This window comes from Hyla sarda, chromosome 6 (assembly GCF_029499605.1).
Source record: "Hyla sarda isolate aHylSar1 chromosome 6, aHylSar1.hap1, whole genome shotgun sequence".
NCBI classification, from domain to species: domain Eukaryota; kingdom Metazoa; phylum Chordata; class Amphibia; order Anura; family Hylidae; genus Hyla; species Hyla sarda.
Window position 1 is genome coordinate 232,511,126 of NC_079194.1, and position 20,945 is coordinate 232,532,070.

At 40.1% G+C, this 20,945-nt stretch overlaps 1 protein-coding gene across 3 annotated transcripts in view; it reads right to left on the reverse strand.

Annotated features, from left to right (window-relative positions):
* ANO3 (anoctamin 3) overlaps positions 1-20,945 on the reverse strand; it is a 434,465-nt gene that overhangs the window by 41,868 nt on the left and 371,652 nt on the right. For all 3 annotated transcript variants that reach the window (XM_056526698.1, XM_056526699.1, XM_056526701.1), the window contains 4 exons: positions 18,898-18,980; positions 11,756-11,896; positions 5,952-6,116; positions 3,154-3,190 (listed from right to left, as the gene is read on the reverse strand). In XM_056526698.1, coding sequence (XP_056382673.1) covers positions 3,154-3,190; positions 5,952-6,116; positions 11,756-11,896; positions 18,898-18,980 — 426 coding nt within the window. The remainder of the gene's footprint in view (positions 1-3,153; positions 3,191-5,951; positions 6,117-11,755; positions 11,897-18,897; positions 18,981-20,945) is intronic.

The window sequence follows — 20,945 nt, forward strand, 5'->3', positions numbered from 1 at the left end:
CTCTCCAATAAAAGGAAGCTCCTATTTAAGGACACTAACTCTCTAGTACCATCTATCTAACTACCCTGTAAATCAACGACCTTCAATTTGTAATGATAATAGAAGCCCAGGACATGGACAAAGTATTTGGTGCCCTAGACAGGTGCCCCCTATTGTCATCTAGGGCCCACAAGTGTCATCGCTGGGGTATATAAAGATTTTTTGTACCCCTCACTTCCCAAAAAAAAAAAAACATATTCAAGACAACATAGCTCAGTGCCTCAACACCTCCTGATGCCTTAGGTGGCTTCCGCCTTCAGTTGCACAGAGAGTTATTAGCCAAACCAGAGACATCCAGAGACAGTGTTTTTTTCTAAGTTTTGGATTCTGCATTCAGCATGGAATAGGCTTTTTGTTGTGGAAAATATGCCTTTGAAGTACAGGGTGGGCCATTTATATGGATACACCTTAATAAAATGGGAATGGTTGGTGATATTAACTTCCTGTTTGTGGCACATTAGTATATGTGAGGGGGGAAACTTTTCAAGATGGGAGGTGACCATGGCGGCCATTTTGAAGTCGTCCATTTTGAATCCAACTTTTGTTTTTTCAATAGGAAGAGAGTCATGTGACACATCAAACTTATTGAAGAAAAACAATGATGTTCTTGGTTTTAATGTAACTTTATTCTTTCATGAGTTATTTACAAGTTTCTGACCACTTATAAAATGTGTTCAATGTGCTGCCCATTGTGTTGGATTGTCAATGCAACCCTCTTCTCCCACTCTTCACACACTGATAGCAACACCGCAGGAGAAATGCTAGCATAGGCTTCCAGGATCCGTAGTTTCAGGTGCTGCACATCTCCTATCTTCACAGCATAGACAATTGCCTTCAGATGACCTCAAAGATAAAAGCCTAAGGGGGTCAGATCGGGAGACCTTGGGGGCCATTCAACTTGCCCACGACGACCAATCCACATTCCAGGAAACTGTTCATCTAGGAATGCTCGGACCTGACACCCATAATGTGGTGGTGCACCATCTTGCTGGAAAAACTCAGGGAACGTGCCAGCTTCAGTGCATTAAGAGGGAAATTCCTAATCCAAATATGAAACACTAAAATGTAACTTTTATTATATACCTAAATTAAAGCAAATGAAAATTAAGATCCTATCAGACCAACATATGTTAAAATCAAAGGTCCTGATATATATTCATATTGGCATGATGAAAGCCATAATTGATTTATCAGAAAACCAATTGCTCCCACCAATCAGGAGACTTGACGGCAAGTCTGATAGGATCTTAATTTTCATTTGCTTTAATTTAGGTATATAATAAAAGTTACATTTTAGTGTTTCATATTTGGATTAGGAATTTTTCGGTTGACACTAAGTCTATCCTATACTCCATAAAGAGAGAAACACATCATCATGTAGCAATTTCGCATATCCAGTGGCCTTGAGGCTTCCATTGATGAAGAATGGCCACACTATCTTTGTACCCCATGTACCACACCATACCATCAATTTTTGTGTTCCAACAGTCTTGGAGGGATCTATCCAATGTGGGTTAGTGTCAGACCAATAGCGGTGGTTTTGTTTGTTAACTTCACCATTCACATAAAAGTTTACCTCATCACTGAACAAAATCGTCTGTGTAAACTGAGGGTCCTGTTCCAATATTTGTTTTTCCCATTCTGCAGCACCTGAAACTACGGATACTGGAAGACTGTGCTAGCATTTCTCCTGCGGTGTTGCTATCAGTGTGTGAAGAGTGGGAGAAGAGGGTTGCATTGACAATCCAACACAATGGGCAGCACATTGAACACATTTTATAAGTGGTCAGAAACTTGTAAGTAACTCATGAAAGAATAAAGTTAAGTTAAAACCAAGCACATCATTGTTTTTCTTGTGAAATTCCCAATAAGTTTGATGTGTCACATGACCCGCTTCCTATTGAAAAAACTAAAGTTGGATTCAAAATGGCTGACTTCAAAATGGCCGCCATGGTCACCATCCATCTTGAAAAGTTTTCCCCCCTCACATAAATAAATGTGCCACAAACTGGAAGTTAATATCACCAACCATTCCCATTTTATTAAGGTGTATCCATATAAATGGCCCACCCTGTAGTTTTTGGAAGGTACAGTTGGGTATTGGTATCTCACCAATATGAAAAGCATCTTCCAAGATGAGGCATGTCTCCCAGCCAACAAAAACCCTACTCTGTACTGATGAGAAGCAAAAACTTGATGTCTTGGTTTGGCTGATAACCCTAGTCATATCAGGGCTCTAATCTGGGTCACACAATGACTTACAGGGTAACTGTCTTTATAGAAACACCTTTCACCCTGTTTAACAAAGCTACAGACAAAGGCTGTCTTGGTATGCTGGGAGTTGTAGGTGTACAACAGCTGGAGGCATACTGGTTGGGGAACCCTGGTCTAGATATACACACACAAGAAAAGCACTTAAAGGAGTCCTCCACCACTTAACATCTTATCCTCTATGCAAAGGATAAGATGTATGATCGTGGGGGTCAGGCTGCTGGGATACAGCCGTCATGTCCCCTAAATTTATGTCTATGGGAGAAGGCATGACAGCTTCGTACTAGCTGTCACGCTCCCTCCCAAAGACATGAATGGAGGGGGTGTAGTGTGACATCACGAACATGGAAGCTCCAAGCTTTCGTATTCAGAATTCAGCAGTGCCGGCCTGGAGATCGCGGAATCCCAGCGGCCGGACCCACTGTGATCAGACATCTTATTCCCTTTCCTTTGGATAGGGAATAAGATGTCTAGGGGTGGAGTTCCCCTTTAAGATGCCTATACACATTACATGAAGATTGGCTATCATTGGTGTCAGGTCAGATCACTCATGGAAACAAGGCCTGGTTTGAGACATGGACATAATTAATTAAGATAACAATAAAAATTAGCAACAACAAACACAGTTTCAGTTCAACAAACAGCCTAAAATTCCAGTATGAGTGATAACCTTTTTGCCAGTGGGTCATCAGCCTATGTAAACATTCAGTCACATCTTAACCTGATGAGTAAAGCCCGATTGACACGGTACTCAATACTATGTATAGATAACATTAGCTTTGTTAGACAGTTAGGTTTAACATATCTATTGCTTTGGGTTGTATCTGCCAGCAGGGTGCTTACCTAAGTTTGTAAGAAGATAGGCAACTTTCTCATAAAGCTGAAATACAATTGAAAAATAAATTATGCAAAATATTTTTTTTTCATTTACACATTGCTCTTTTTTTTATAGTAACATGTCCTATATTCAAAGCATTTGGACTTGATAGAAATCAACTACAGTAGCTATAATAGCGCCTGGCTGCTAATACAGAGTGCACATCAGATAACACAGACCTGGTAAGATTATGCAAATTGCTTGTTGATTATTTCTTTTTTTATTATCTTTAAGCTGCCTACCACTTGTTTTAGGGGGTATTCCTATCTTAACCATTACATATCTAGAGTTTATGGCATTAATATTTGACAGGAGTGGGTCTCACTTCTAAGGGACTCCCATATGGAGAGGAGGCCACAGGGGCAGACTGACAGGTTGGGCATTCAAGCACTGCCCAAGGGCCCAGACCAGAGAGGGTGCCTGCCACCATCACATTCTTTTTTTGTTTTTCTAAATTACTTGAGTCATGCCGACCTGCCACAGCCTTGCTGCTGTAGCATCTGAAGTGACCCGCATTATCAGGTGCCTGGCGGCCAGAACCTGTGGGAAGGAAGGAGAGGGGGGGGGAGTCCAGGGGCAACCTAGAGGAGCTGCATGGTTGGGATGGGAGAAAAGCCTTGGGGAGCCTGAGAGCCAGCCTATCTGGCATTTATATACAAAACAAATAACAAATATAAATGTTTATGGGTCTCTTTTCTTACTCAAGGGTTGGAAAGGACAGGGAAAATACTTAAAAGCCTTAGTATATAGTATACATTCATATATGGGGCCAGTAAAAAGTCTTATGTGGGGACCAGTATATAGTATAAATTCCTATGCGGGGCCAGTATATAGTACAGATTCATATGTGGGGCTCATTATATAGTATAAATTTAAATGCAGTGGCCAGTATATAGTAAAAATTCATATGTGGGTGTAGCTTACACATTGGTGGGTGCTCGAGGGCCCCCATGATCTTCTATTATTTGGGAGCCCCATAAGTTGTCAGTGCATCGGCAGGTGGCCATGTTCATTCTTCGTTTAAGTCTATAGGGTTTATGTAAAAAGTTGTACTGGAAAATTAGTTTCTTAGAACCTGTATTCTTCTAATAGGCGAGGGTCCCAAATGTGGATAGGCCTTACATGTTCAAGATGGAATTATCCATTTAAATAACAGTTTAGTTCATTACTAGTATTGAGCACGAATGTTCGCAAAGCAAATTCTTTTCGCAAATATCGGCACTTCGCGATTTCGCGAATATTTAGAATATAATGCTATATACTTGTAATGACAAATATTCATTCTTTTAGTTTTTTTCACATGCGAATTATGCACATTTTTATGTGATTTTTTATGCAAATTTTCTTTTTTTTTTGTTTTCTACACATGCAAATTTTTATGTGAAATGAGTGAATGAGCATAACGAATATGCAAATTTCGTCAATATATTCGCAAAATATCGCAAATTCGAATATGGCCCCTACTGCTCATCACTATTCATTACCTGAGTTTCTGCAGTAAGTCTTTCAATTAGAACTACAACACTAGACCATATATTGAATGGGATTATTCACAAATAATTATGCAGTGTAGCACCACACAATTCCTCTTATTTGAAAGTGGTTTGCGACCATCAAAATGGAGTAGATAATAAAGATTTTATGGTTATGATAGCTGCAAAATGTTGCCCCTAGGCCAGGATTATTTGAATCGGCCCTTGAAGTCTCAATCAGTCCTTGGAAACAGATCAATGGTGTAAATAGTAATCTGTATTTTATGGCCATAACAGCTGCTTTCCGATTATGATTGATGACATCACTACTGTCGCTCATCAAATGAAGCAATTTACAGTAAATTAAATTAGTAGCTACAATTCAATAAGTGGACTAGAATGAGCAAAAATTTCCCCCCCATTATATGTAGTTCTAATATTTGCAATAGTGGTGTGGATGCTGGATGACCTCGGCAAGGTGCTTGTCCAGTCCTGGTAAAAACGGCGATGCTTCTCTGGGGCGCCTCCGAATGCGTAGATGCTTCAACTCAAATAGGCTGATACCAGCATTTTTCCAGCTTCAGCTAGACTCAGTCATGCTGGTATCAGCCTATTTGAGTTGAAGCATCTACGCATCCGGAGGCGCCCCAGAGAAGCATCGCCGTTTTTACCAGGACTGGACAAGCACCTTGCCGAGGTCATCCAGCATCCACACCACTATCCACCAGACCGACACCACGGAGTATCGGGATAGATGCTTGGCAGCCCAGAGGAGAACGTCTAGAGTGCATGCACTCAGAAAGCCCACATCAGTGTTGTGCCTGAGCTTGCACAACACTAGAAAGTGAGTGTGTTAACACACACTTTAATTTGGCTCCATAATTCCTGTATGCGCAAATTTACATCCTTTGCGATTACCACCATTTACGGCACTTAGATAGCGCCCCCTTTGTTTCCTTTCTTTTTTCCTTTTCTGCTAATATTTGCAATAGAATCACTGATGCCTAAAGCACAAACATTTGCCTTCATAGGGGTTAAATACAACTGATTCAATTCAATTTTAGCCATTCAGCAACAACACCAAGGAAGTCAGTTTTTATCTCTGTAATATAACAAGCTATGCAGGGCACAGATTAACTTCTTAATAGTCAATTTCTACACTTTATGATAATGTGCACTGAATATCTACTGCTGAAATGTCTGTCTATTAAAAATAGGCTACTTCTCAGCCTCACAGCAGCAACAGATCAAATGGCATGTATTACCATTGTACAGTCATCGGTGAACCTTACCACATTGAGGGACATGATGATCGTGAAATTTATGCAGACCCCAGTGCCAGATGTTGCAAACTGCCAATACTTCTTAATGAAATGCCAATTCAATGACGCAAACTGTTCCATGGCGATCAGCCGATATACGACTACAGCAAAGACTGCGGTAAGGACTAGAGAAATCTGAATGGAAACATATGTAAATTAGTATATGTCTCTTGGTACTTGCGGATTAAAACAACCGCTATACAGTGGGGCAAAAAAGTATTTAGTCAGCCACCAATTGTGCAAGTTCTCCCAATTCAAAAGATGAGAGAGGCCTGTCATTTTCATCATAGGTATACCTCAACTATGAGTTTATAAACTAAGAATGTATTTGCAAATTATGGTGGAAAATAAGTATTTGGTCAATAACAAAAGTTCATCTCAATACTTTGTTATATACCCTTTGTTGGCAATGACAGAGGTCAAATGTTTTCTGTAAGTCTTCACACACTGTTGCTGGTATTTTGGCCCATTCCTCCATGCAGATCTCCTCTAGAGCAGTGATGTTTTGGGACTGCCACTGGGCAGCACAGACTTTCAACTCCTTCCAAAGGTTTTCTATCGGGTTGAGATCTGGAGACTGGCTAGGCTACTCCAGGACCTTGAAATGCTTCTTATGAAGCCACTCATTCATTGCCGGGGCGGTGTATTTGGGATCATTCTCATGCTGAAAGACCCAGCCATGTTTCATCTTCAATGCCCTTGCTAATGGAAGGAGGTTTTCACTCAAAATCTCACAATACTTGGCCCCATTCATTCTTTCTTTTACACAAATCAGTTGTCCTGGTACCTTATTAGAAAACAGCCCCAAAGCATGATGCTTCCACCCCCATGCTTCACAGTAAGTATGGTGTTCTTTGGAAGCAACTCAGCATTCTTTCTCCTCCAAACACAACGAGTTGAGTTTTTACCAAAATGTTCTACTTTGGTTTCATCTGACCATATGACATTCTCCCCATACTCTTCAGGATAATCCAAATGCTGTCTAGCAAATTTCAGATGGGCCTGGACATGTACTGGATTAAGCAGGGGGACACGTCTGGCACTACATGATTTGAGTCCCTGGTGGCATAGTGTGTTACTGATAGTAGCCTTTGTTACTTTGCTCCCAGCTCTCTGCAGGTCATTCACTAGGTCCCCTGTGTGGTTCTGGGATTTTTGCTCACTGTTCTTGTGATCATTTTGAAAACATGGGGCGAGATCTTGCATGGAGCCCCAGATCGAGGGAGATTATCAGTGGTCTTGTATGTCTTCCATTTTCTAATAATTGCTCTCACAGTTGATTTCTTCACACCAAGCTGCTTGCCTATTGCAGATTCAGTCTTCCCAACGTGGTGCAAGTCTACCATTTAGTTTCTGGTGTCCTTTGACAGCTCTTTGGTCTTGGCCATGGTGGAGTTTGAAGTGTGACTGTTTGACGTTGTGGACAGGTGTCTTTTATAGTGAAAACAAGTTCAAACAGGAGCCATTAATACAGGTAATGAGTGGAAGACAGAGGAGACTCTTAAAGAAGAAGTTACAGGTCTGTGAGAGCCAGAAATCTTGCTTGCTTGTAGATGACCAAATACTTATTTTCCACCATCATTTGCAAATAAATTCTTTAAAAATCAGACAATGTGATTTTATGGATTTTTTTTTTCTCATTATGTCTCTCATAGTTGAGGTATACCTATGATGAAAATTACATATAAATATAATATTAATATAAATTTTGCCACACTGTATATGAATGACCACAGGCAAATATGAAACTGTTTTCTACCACTAACAGATAACTTTTTCTTTCTCATTATCAAATGATTATAAAAATGATTAAAAAATTGTTACCCAAATTGTACAAAAACTCCAGAGATATCAGAAGCTGATAATTATTCTTTCATTGCTCATTCATTTTGTTGTCATCTAGACAGTTCCAATTTATTATTGCTTCTGTGATGGCAAATATACTTGTCTTAAATTACTTTGTAATATTATTTCAAAAGCAGCTGAATAGTAAAGCGAAGAGCCAAGAAAATGTTTGTCTTTCATGATAGTAAATTCATTACTATATGACTGCAGTAAACCCAGATCCACAGACCGTTGGCAAATTCCCTTATTAAAAAAATCAACACTAAGCCTTCCCAACATGTTTCACCGACCCAGGAAAACTCTACAAATTGGAAAAACATGCCAAGCAAAATCTGTCTACAGCCTATAAAAAGTGAGTGTACTGCAGTCGTCTAAGAAATAATGTTCGACAATAATTTGACTAGTGAAAACAATGTTGCAATGTAATTGAAAACAAATGTCTTTTCTTAAACAATAACAATCATAAATTTATGAAGTTATGACTGTCTGCAAATTGCTTGAGCAATGGCAGAAAAATTATTGGCCAGACAGGTCTGGAGTTAATACAAAAAAGCCTCAAAACATGTGTATACAACTGCGTAAGTGCTCTAAGGCAGTGTATAACACTGCTAGGGTCGCCCAGAAATGTATTCAAGTGGTTGTAAAGTCGTTTTTAACTTTTTACTTCTCATTATGAGCTCCTGATGCATGATCATGGGCTCTTTGCTCCTTCGCCTATCTACTATAATGCCTTACAATCTCACCACCACACCAACCACCACCAGCCCCACTAGTGCTATACTTAGCCAATGTTTCTCTTTCACCAGCTCTGCAACATGCTCCAAAGGCTGACTGTCTTAAGGGGGAGCTAAGACATGTTCACTGTGTCATGTAACTCTAACTCGATACAATATGACACCTGAATAAATGTCATATGGTCAGACTCTTCTTCCTCCTCCTAAAAAGACCTCAAATGAATCAACCAATCTACAAGGGATGCACTATCCTCCAAAACCACACAACCCCTGAAATACAGTGAGAAATGTTGCTTGCTGACATGCCTGCTATTATTACCACCAGGCACTTGGCTGCTGCTGCTACCTGTATTGGTGCCGGTACTGCCCCAACATTTTTTACTGACAGAGAGCATGGCAGGGGTATCCTGTCCTCCACCTCATCTAACAAATCCTTAACCTACAAATATCTTTCAATTAAAATGTATATCTGGTTTATCTGTATGTTTTTGAGTGATTTGTCAACCCCCTACTTACTATTCAAAGGATAGGGGATAAGATGTCAGATCACTGGGGTCCCGCTGCTGGGGACCCCCGGGATCTCGGCTGCGGCACCCCGCTATCATTACTGCACAGAGCAGACTCGCTCCATGCGTAATGACGGGCAATACATGACGTAACAGCCCGCCCCTCAATACAAGTCTATGGGAGGGGGCCATCACGCCCCCTCCCATAGACTTCCATTAAGGGGGTGGGCCTTGATGTCACATGGGGCGGAGCAGTGACGTCACGATGCTCTGGCCCCTGTATCACTGGTAATTACACATGGAGCGTGTCTGCTCTGTGCAGTAATGATTGTGGGGTGTCGCAGCCGAGATCCCGGGGGTCCCCAGCAGCATGACCCTGGCGATCTGACACCTTATCCCCTATCCTTAGGATAGGGGATAAGATGTCTAAGGGCGGAGTACCCCTTAAAAGACTACCTCTCATGATCTTGTTAAATGTTATAATCCCCCTCTTCCCCCATCACGATAAACCACTCCCTGCCTTTATTTTTATTATTTGTTAGTTTTCTACCTTGATATTGCTCTGTATTTTATGCTCAGTCAGATTCACAGACTGGGAAGGGGTGTTACCCTGCAGGCGTGACATCATGTGAAGCCATACAGGGGAGAACTTCCTCCCTCACTCTGCTACACACAGCCCAGAGCAGTTCAGTGTGAGATGAGCTCTGATTGGCTAAGGCTGCACACAACACCCTCAGCATTCCAGAATGCATTTCCTGATTTTGGACTTCTGCCAGGCCTCCAGGAGTCTAAAGTCTGTGAAAAAGATAGGGGGAAATGTCCTCTGGAAATGTAGGGAGACACCTAGTGGCAGCTTTTTTAAACACAAATAAAACATAGAAAACTTCATTTTTTTTAAACAAAGTACATTAGAAAGATTTTTTATTTACCCTAAGGAGTCCAATAGAAAATATTAGTTTTGATGAGAGTGCCCATTTAACTATTTTACTATTGGATAGGGAATATTGTATAATATGCTATTAGAATGCATTACAATAACTAGCCATATAAATTTGGCTTTACTAGCTTGTTGTTAAAGAGGTCCTATTGCCTCTCCTGACCTTTCTGTTTTAATAAATGCCTTTATTTGTCATGTAATATTAATTTTGGATCATATTTTTGTATAGCTCAATGTCATGTGGTACAACTGTTATTCTTACTAGAAATATATGGCTAAATAGCCAGCTGGGTTTTCCTACACTATTTGACACTGTCATCTTTAATTTTATTTAATGAGATCTATTCTTCAAGTTGTCTGGGTGCACAGTAAAGGCAAAAGGCAGAAATCACTCACAATTTGAGAACGCATGGTACACAGGATCTATACTTACAAAAAATTAATCTTTCCTGCTCCATAGAAGGATATACTTGGTAGGATTAGGATTATACTTCAGGAGGATTAATCAGTTTAAAGGGGTACTCCATCCTATCCCAGCGACGGGGACCCCGCAATCTCTGCTGCGGCACCCCAATCATCAGGTACATGGAGCAAACTTTGTTCCGTGTTGGATGACTAGCGATGCTGCTGGTTTGCCACGCCCCCTCCCATAGACTTGCATTGAGGGGGTGTGGCATGATTGCACGAGGGGGCTTGGCTGTGACATCATGAGCCTCCGGCGCCGCAGCCGGTGTTCTAAACTAATGCCAGGTGCTGCAGGGAGATGGCGGGGAGTCCCAGCGGTGGGACCCCATGATCAGACATCTTATCCCCTATCATTTGGATAGGGGATAAGATGTCTAGGGGCGAAGTACCCCTTTAACACTCCATACTCGATTCATGAAAGAGTGTATCCTGCTATGGAGCAATAAAGGAGTTGTTTTCTGCAAGTTTAGATCCCATGTGATGTGCATTCTCAAATTGTGAGGGATTTATACATTTTGTCTTGTCTGTGCACCGGACAATGAGCTACTATCAGAGCACGTTCACCTGTGTGGAAGTCTACCAATTTGAAACAGCAGTGTGTAGTCCCGACTGCCATCTCTTTGTTTGTATATGCCTTCAACTGATTTCCCATTAGGCTATTTAGTCAGACATTTCTAGTAAGAAGATTAGATGAACAGCACAGCACAGAGCTATAAGAAAAGATGATCCAGCATTGTTATTAAAGGGGTACTCTGGCCTTAAGACATCTTATCCCCTATCCAAAGGTTAGGGAATAAGATGTCTGATTGCGGGGGTCCTGCTGCTGGGGACCCCTGCAATCTGTCATTCCGTTAAACCCCCTCCCATAGACTTGCATTAAGGGGGTGGGGTGTGATGTCACGATACTCCGACCCTGTGGTCATAACGCTTCACACTCGGAGCCTCCAGTGCTGCACAGAGCTCACAAAGGTGGGCACAAAATGACAGATTGCCGGGGTCCCCAGTGGCGGGACCCTCGCAATCAGACATCTTATACCCTATCCTTTGGATAGGGTTTAAAATGTATTAGGGCCGGAGTACCCCTTTAAGATTCCTACTTCACTAACAACACTAATGCTATATTCACACCACATTTTAGCTCTTTTGTTGGGCTCTACATTGACTCCACTTTGGCAAGTTTTCAAAACAGCAAGCTGACATAGAGCCCAATGTGCTAATTGACTGTTTTGTTTTTGGTACACTATGCAATTATTGGTTAATAACAAAAAATATAAATAAATATACTACCATGAAGAATATTCCTGATACAGACACCATAAGTCGACTCAGCTTGTCACTGAAAGGCTGGAAGGGTTCTGGCTTGCCAGTGATAGGATTTAATCGCTCCAGTTTGGAATATTTTGCTTCAAATTGTGGACGCAACTCTTCCTGTAAAGACATGGACCATTCAGATAATTTTTCAGGGTTCCAAACACATTGGGGTTTATTTACTAAGAGTGAAGTCTAGTTTTCTTTGTGGGTCTTGATTCCCGACAAGTATTTTCCCAATGTATTTACTAATGTTTCCCTACATTTTGCACTTTTCCCTGTTTTTTTTTTTTTTGCACATGTTCTGATCTGTAGGGTTTTCTTCAGCTCAAATCCACAACATTTTCTGTGAAAACCTTAGTAAATATGTTGGGATTTTTCAAAACTTCAACGCTTGTATCGCCCCTTTCTCAAGTGGTCATGCCCCCTTTTCAGGTTTTTCTTGTAAAATGGAGGGTTTTGTTTTTTTGCCGTAAATTGTGTCGCATGGAATGCAACACAATTTTGCCGCAAAACCCAAGAAAAAAGAGTCGGGATCATGTTAGTATATAAACCCCAATATCTCCATAGGTACTTATTTAAAATTGCTTCTTTGTTTCTCTTCGACAGACACTATTTTCACATATGATGCTGGCTGCCATGTGTCATTCAAAGGGAAATCCATCAGAGAAACTGACTGTTAGTTCTGTCTCCACTCACTCTCTCCTCTCCTGAATGATCTTCTAGGTTAATTCATGACCACATCAAAGGTCAGTGCTGACTTGGTCATAAATCAGAATACTAAATAATTGAGAAAATGAGACAGGGCAGCCAGCACCATATATGAACAAGAAGAAAAATAAGTAAAGATGCATTCTTAAGAAGGACATATGGGGAAAAAAATTATAATTTTTTTTTGCATCAGAATAAGTATAAAACTTGAATAAATATTCCTTCAAGGATGCCATGTTGATATGTATTGTCCAATTTTTCTAATATATGCCCAAAATGATCATGTACGTAGATTTTATTCTTAAAACATAGCACATAGGTTACAATACTCTCATTGAAATTCAAATTTTTTTATTGCAGATCTTTGCAAATGTTTAAAATAGTTGTACAGAAAAGATATTTACAACACACAAAATATTATAACTACTAACAGGTAGACTGAATACCATTAGTTATTAGATGACAATGCCGCTTGTAAAGGAATGGAACATATTACTCAGCAACAAAAAGATAAATGGACCAGCCTATTTCTCTATTTAAAGAGAAACTGCAGTATATTACATCTTATCCCCTATCCCATTGGGACCCCCTGCGATTACCTGCTTGGCACCCTGGTGTTCGGGACATTTGTGTTCGGAACACCGGCTCTTCTCTTGCTTGGAGTGTTTGTGGTCGACATGTCCCTTCTAGGCATCTCTATGAGAATGCGGGAGATACAGAACTCGTGTATCTCTTGTTCTCCCATAGAGACGCATGGAGACGGTGGGTTGACCACAGCTTCATGCAGTTGTCGACAGCCTTCGTGCCAGGAGCGGAGATTGCTACTTGCAAGAGTAGAGCTGGGGTGCAAAGCAGGAAATTGTGGTGGTCCGGTGGATAAGGGATAAGATGTTATGTACCAGAGTTCCCCTTTAATACTGTTATTTTAGACCAGCACCCCAAATAAGCAAGTGAATCCTCCAATCTGGAAGTTATTGTGTTGGAAACAGAATAACAGACAAACATAATGATTTTGGTGACCCTGTCCAGAGCCAGAACATCTACAAAATGACAGATCTTGTGGAGTCTTACTAGTATGCAGTGAGTAGTACCTTCAAAAAGTTAGGGCAAACATTTCACTGGGGACAGGGTTATGGACGCCTAAGGCTTATTGATGTGTGGGAGAACAAAGCCTGTCTGGTCTGATTCCACAAAAGAGGCTGTGAGAGATGTCAGAATACAGCGCATCACAGCTTGCTACATGTTCAACTGTATAGTCACATTTGGATAGTGTGCCCTGCCACAATGCAAAAATTGTTTGGGAACGGTCTTAGGAACATTACAAAGAGTTCATGGTGTTAACTTGGCCTCTAAATTCTTCAGATCTCATTCCAGTGGAGCATTGCGGATGTGCTGGAAAAAGAAGTCTAATCTATGGAGGCCGCACATCATAACTTACTGAATTTGTCTTGGTGCCAACTCATATCTTGGTGCCAGATATAACAGGACACCTCTATAGGTCTTGTGGAATCTACAATATGCCTACATTGGTCAGAAAATGTTTCTGGCATGAGGGGGGCATCTGCTTATTATGACAAATCGGTAAATACAAATGTTTACCTCCAATCAAATGTAGATAATTTTTAATAAAAAATGCTATACAAAAATATCCTAAATTGGCACTGTCAGAATCAAAAACTTTTTATATGTTGTACATCTCGTCAAAACATTCAACTATCTAATATACTTTATAAAAAAAGAATTCCACCTTTTATAGAAATTATGGCTTATAGAAAAGACCAATAGAGGTCCCCATACCATCGAAAACATAATCCTGACCGGCTGCAGCATCATCTTTGTCCAAGCTGAAGAACAGGCTGGGACAAAGTCCAGTAAGTGAGAGCGGGACTAGTACTTTTCTGGGATCACTATTGTCTTATCTATTGGATAAAATTCATTCTAAAATCAGATAGGAAAGGGTTAAAAAGCAGCCTGCAGTGACTGCATGAAGAGACCCAGCACATCACAGTAGACTCAGGGAGGAAGTAAATGTATGGTGATTGAGGATGGGTTCAGTGCATGCAGCTGAGGCAGGCCTGATCAGTGAGGTGCCCTCTACTTGTCTTGAAAAATTGCTAGGGTAGCAGGCAAATGTGACTATAAGCTGCACATTCTATTCCCTGACTGTTACAATCTCTGGTTTAGCAATATTATTGACTCATTTAGTATTTTTAATGTTTCGCAAAGTTGAGGAAAGAAATTAAACAGAGACTGAGCTACAGTATATGTGAAATTTTTCCTGGACTTCCATGAAAAATAGTGAGGCCCAGGCATCCCTTTATTTCATTGTTTCCCAACAAGGGTACATCCTGATAGTTGCAGCTTTTCCTATTGAATTTAATGGAAAATGTCACCACACCTATTATACATTGGGGTTTATTTACTAACGTGATCCCGACTCTTTTTTGTCAGGTTTTGTGCCCAAATTGTGTCGCGCGTCCCTTGCGACACAATTTGCGACCAACGAAACAAAAACCCTCCATTTTACAGGAAAAACCCGAAAATGGGGCGTGGTGACGGGGTACAGTGGGCGTGGTCCCGACAAAAAGGATGTGGCCCCGACAGTTTTGAAAAATCCCAACATATTTACTATGGTTTCCACAGAAAATGTGGTGGATTAGAGCCGAGGAAAACCCGACAGATCAGAACAGTTGTAAAAAAGCAAAATGTAGTAGATACCTTGGGAAAATACCAGTCGGAAATTAAATCCCACAAAGAAACCTACACTCCACTCTTAGTAAATAAACCCCATTGTGTCCATGATTAAGGTACACACTGTCAGAAACACGTCAAATTATAGTTATTGTGTCCATGGGTGTACATATTTTTTAAGATTTTTTTTTTTACTGGATAATTCCTTTTGGAAAGAAACTATGCTAGTATACATTTGTGGCAGAAACAGTACAAATAAAGATGTTTTTTTTTTTCTTTTCTTTTTTTTTTTTACATTTATTAAATATATTTATGAGTGAATTGTCCCCTAGGTTAGAAAACATTAATACAAACCACTACTAATATGTGTAATATATATTTAGCTATGGTCAAGGGAACAAAACTGGCCCATGACGCCGTCTTTCTGGAGTATGATTTAGCCTGAAATCCACCAGCAGCGTGTTTAGGGCTCAGCTTCATCTTACTATGATTTGCAATGTACAGTAGCTGAGTTGGTTCAGGCTGTTGTGTACAAACTGCACTAAGCTGATTTCCATTTAAACAAACATATGATTAAAAACAATGTTACATAACTATAGGGAGGAGAAGAACATTATAGGTTACTGCAACACATACATTGCAGAGTTTCCTAACCAGAGTGCCTCCAGCTGTTGCAAAGCTACAAGTTCCAGCATGTCCGGACAGTCTTTGGATGTCCAGGCATGCTTGAATTTGTAGTTTTGCAACAGCTGGAGGCACCCTGGTTGCGAAACACAAGTATATTGAGACTGATATGGGAAGAAAACTCTTAGAAGGAAGACTGGAGTACTTCAACCCCGTAAAGGCGTACTCCGCCGGAAATTATCTTTTCCCCTATCCAAAGGATAGGGGATAAGATGCCTAATGGCGAGGGTCCCACTGCTGGAGACCCCCCGCAATCTCCTCTGTGGCACCCCTGTCATCCGTCCGGTGCACAGAGCAAATTCGCTCTGTGCCAGATGACTGGCATCTACAGCCGTCAAGCCCCCTCCATCGATGTCTATGGGTGGAGGCCTGACAGCTACTTACTAGCCCCCTCCCATAGACATGAATGGAGGGGGCATGGCTTAATGTCCCAAACACGGAAGCTCCAAGTTTCCGTCTTCCGGACACGTCCATTGCTGGCCCAGAGACCAGACATCTTATGTTTAACGGCTGAACCCCTTTAAGGACACAGCCCATTTTTGACCTTGAGGACAAAGGCAATTTTCATTTTTTGCATTTTTGTTTTTTCCTTCTCACCTTCTAAAAGCCATATCTCTTTTTTTTCCCACAAATCCATGATTTTTTTTTTTTTTTGCTGTGTCAATTTTATTTTGTAAGGACAACTTTAACTTTGCTATTTTTTGGGATCAATTTTACTTTGTGTAGACAACTTAAATTGTGCCCTGAAATGTATGAAGAAACAAAAACAATTTATATTTTTGGAATTTTTTTTTAAAGAAAACTGCAGTTTTGTAACTTTTGGGAGAGGGGGTGGTTTTTACTCTTTAGTAAGTGCACTTTATAGTAAAATTGATGTGTTCTATTTATTCTGTAGATCAACACGATTAAAACAATACCCAATTCTTATAGTTTTTTTTTTTATTATTGTACTACTTTAATGAAATGAGTATGCTTAGAATTGCCTTATTCTGACCCATATAACTTTTTCCCCTGTAAAGGGGTGTATTTATGTTTTGCTTCATGTTTTTTTTTTTAGTTTTTATTAGTACTATTTTGTAAAGATAGAACTTTTTTTTAAATTTTTTTTTATAAAACATGGTGCTACCAAAAATCTGCATTTATGGCAGTTGGTATTGTTTAACATTTATGCTGTTTACCCTGCTGGATCATAAAAAAATATATATATTTAATGTTTGGACAATTCCACACGTGGCAATACCAAATATATTTATTATTTAACTTTTAGAATTTTTTTTTTGTAAAATCAAATAAGAAAGTTGGCTTTTATTTATTTATTTTTTTAGCTTTTGAATCCCCATAGAAGACTTTTATATGAAATTACTAGATTGCATTCAGTGTACAAAGCTATACCTATTGCATAGCATTGAACAGTGTAATTGACGCTCCACTGATACAGCCAGGCTCTTTCAGGCTGAATTATTGGTGCATTGATCTGGAAGCTGGAGGCAAGTAAGGGGGACCCTTCTCTGCCATGGTTGCTTATTTGACCCCTGCAATCTATTTGTGGGGTCCGATGAGCACCACTGAGCTACCGGCATACGTCATTTATTCCTTTAGATGCCACGATCAGCATTAATCACAGCATCTAAAGGGGCAGCAGCAAAATTGCCCCCTTACAGGTTTGCCCTTGGTCCTTAAGTCCTAGACGACAAGGCTGTACAAGTTAGTCCATTGTCATCTATAGGTTAAAGGGGTTTATTAGGATTAGAAAACATAGTCTCTTTCTTACAAAAAATATTGCCACACCTATCCTCAGGTTGTTGTGTTTGGTTTAATAACTCCACTTCATTCACCTTAATGGATCTAAGCTGCAATACCACCCACAAACAAGAGTGTCGCTCTTTCTGAAAGAGAGCAGCTAGTTTATTTTTTTATAAAATCAGATAACCCCTTTAAGGCTGGGTTAACACATTGGGGCTGCACGGTGGGTGTGTTTAGCATGGCTTTAAGCCATTAGACAAACAGGTAAAGCACAGGTAACATACTACCACTCCACAGCCGCAACATGCTGCTGAAGTTGTTTTAAATTGCCATGCAACCGCCCATGGGAACACATGAGCCACTGTTCCTGTGTAAAAAATAAACAGACTACAGCTGGGGGGGGGGGGGGCTGAAACACTTCATCAGCAGGATCACTGGGGTCCGGGAAGTGGGTGACCTACACCTTTAAAGGAACAATAACAATAAATGTAGAAAAAAAGGAGGCACTTCCTCTCTTAATCTTATCCTCTCCTTTAATTTAATTTTGCCTCATATTTCAAATATAATGAGACATAAATAAATAAACAAACAAATAAATAAACAAAAAGGTCCCGGGAAATCAGCTGTGTAATCCCTTTACCTCTGAAGCTGTCAGATAACCGGCTGCACAGAACCCCACCCCTGCCCTGTATTCAATGGGACAAAAGATTGTTATGCCCCACCATTTGACTAAGCCCCTTCCCCTCAACCATTCCTTAAATGGAACAGAGCAGTAGTCAATAAACCTTTGTTCTTTGCAGAATTTCCATAAGTCTGTTTGTTGAGGAGCATGCAGATAGTACTGAGAAACTGAAAAGCAAGATTATGTCCTAAATACTTTTACCCTTAATTTCTGTATTTACTGTTCCTTTAAAGGGGTACTCCGGTGGAAAACTTTTTTTTTTAATGATCTGATGCCTCTTTCCGTATCAGGAACTCTCCAGAGGAGCATAGGTTTGCAATGGGGATTTTCTCCTGCTCTGGACAGTTCCTGATACGGGCATCAGGTGTCAGCAGAGAGCACTGTGGACAAGACAAAAAATAAATTCAAAAAGAAAAGAATTTCCTTTGTAGCATACAGCTGCTAAAAAGTACTGGAAGGATAAATATTTTTTAATAGAAGCAATTTACAAATCTTTTTAACTTTCTGGCACCAGTAGATTTAAAAAAATAAATAAATAATGTTTGCTACCGGAGTACCCCTTTAAGCACTGTGCCTCATTTTACATCAGAATATTGCCTTTACACTTTACCTCTTCATCTTCCCAGTCTATGAGATCCCAATCATAGGTGAGTACAGCCCTTCTTCTCTTCCAGAACTCAAGAAAAACAGTGGCTGCAAAAGTACAAGATGTCAGCATAGGTATATTATTTATACTCAATATACAAAACAACTATTCTATATAGTCTTATTGTACAGTATATGCTAATAAAAGCCTTTGATCTGTACTTGTCTTTGCAGTGACGGGTGCCAAGTGTAGCAGCACAAAAGAAAAATAGCTCAAGCAGTTTCGGCTATGCACTCATCTACACAGCAAGTGTTCTCCTTTAATGTAACCGCGCTGAATAAAATCAAACTGTTTCATATAATAAAGCCTATTGACATAATAACCTTATAAACAAGCAATTGGCAGAGTATAAAAGTAAATGAGAGAAGATTACAAGCTGAGTAACATCATTTGGACTCGTCTGCCTGTCACGCAATGAAAAGACAATTAATAGTATGAAAATTGGCAGAATGATAAACCTTATCTGACAACCATTGGCTGCCAAGAAAATACAGTCATCCCGAAAGTATTGAGATTGACACAAATTCTGGTTCCCACTAAGCTTGCTGCTTCAGTTTTTCTACATATTTTAGTCAGTTGTTTCTATGGTTACTGAAGTACACTTATGAGCACTTAATAAGTTTTTGAACTTTTAAAGACAAATACAACATGTTTATACAAAGACCCAATAGATAAAGTATTGAAACACTGCAGAGATAGATTGGTACCGGCACTGCTACACCATGGAAAAATTGTAAAAAAAAAACGGCAATAATTGCAAATAGTCCCGGTTATGAGGAAATGGGAAGTGCTCTACGTACAGTGCTTGTAAATATTGCACAAAAAAAGAAAAGGAGCAGGAATGGAGCACTCACCCCAAAAATCTTCTTCTATGAATCTTTATTCCAGTATGCTGTGATACATAAGACGAACACAAGACAGATGCAGGGGAGTGGGTCATGGACGTGAGGCGGGGGAGAACACAGGTGGAGGGTAACAATTGTTTCACGCTATCAGTGCTTTATCGGGCACAGACAGATGATAGCATGAAACAATTGTCGCCCTCCACCTGTGTTCTCCCCCACCTCACGTCTGTGACCCGCTCCCCTGCATCGATCTCATGTTCGTCTTATGTATCACAGCATACTGGAATAAAGATTCATAGAAGAAGATTTTTGGGGTGAGTGCTCCATTCCTGCTCCTTTTCTATTTTTGTGCAAGATAAAGTATTGACCCTTCTTTTTTAAAGAGAGACTGACAGCTATTTCACCCGTGCTAAACCTAATACACTGGGTTATAGTGCGGGTGAATAGTTGTAAAAAGAAGGATTTTTCACATATTTAGGTTACGTATTTGCAGAGTTATAGCCGTTAATAATTACATTTCCATTGCGCTCCAGTGTGATGCCGGTGGGATGGCGGCTCACCCAGCTCCCCTGACTCATCAATATTACACCACTTGCCTTCTCCCTTCCATTTCAAGCTTAAGGATGGGTTCAGCATCACTGCAGATTGGCAGCAGGCAGATGCCAGCACATTAACAGTCAGGTTAAAGGGGTACTCCCGTGGAAAACTTTTTTTTTTTTTTTTAAATCAACTGGTGCCAGAAAGTTAAACAGATTTGTAAATTACTTCTATTAAAAAATCTTAATCCTTCCAGTACTTATTAGCTGCTGAATACTACAGAGGAAATGGTTTTCTTTTTGGAACACAGAGCTCTCTGCTGACATCTCTGTCCATTTTAAGAACTTTCCAGAGTAGGAGAAAATCCCCATAGCAAACATATGCTGCTCTGGACAGTTCCTAAAATGGACAGAGATGTCAGCAGAGAGCACTGTGGTCATGATGTCAGCAGAGAGCTCTGTGTTCCAAAAAGAAAACCATTTCCTCTGTAGTATACAGACCCTAAAAAGTACGGGAGATATTAAGATTTTAAAATCAAAGTAATTTACAAATCTGTTTAACTTTCTGGCACCAGTTGATTAAAAAAAAAAAAGGCTTTTGAAGGCTGGCTGCAGTAAAGAACCCATTTCT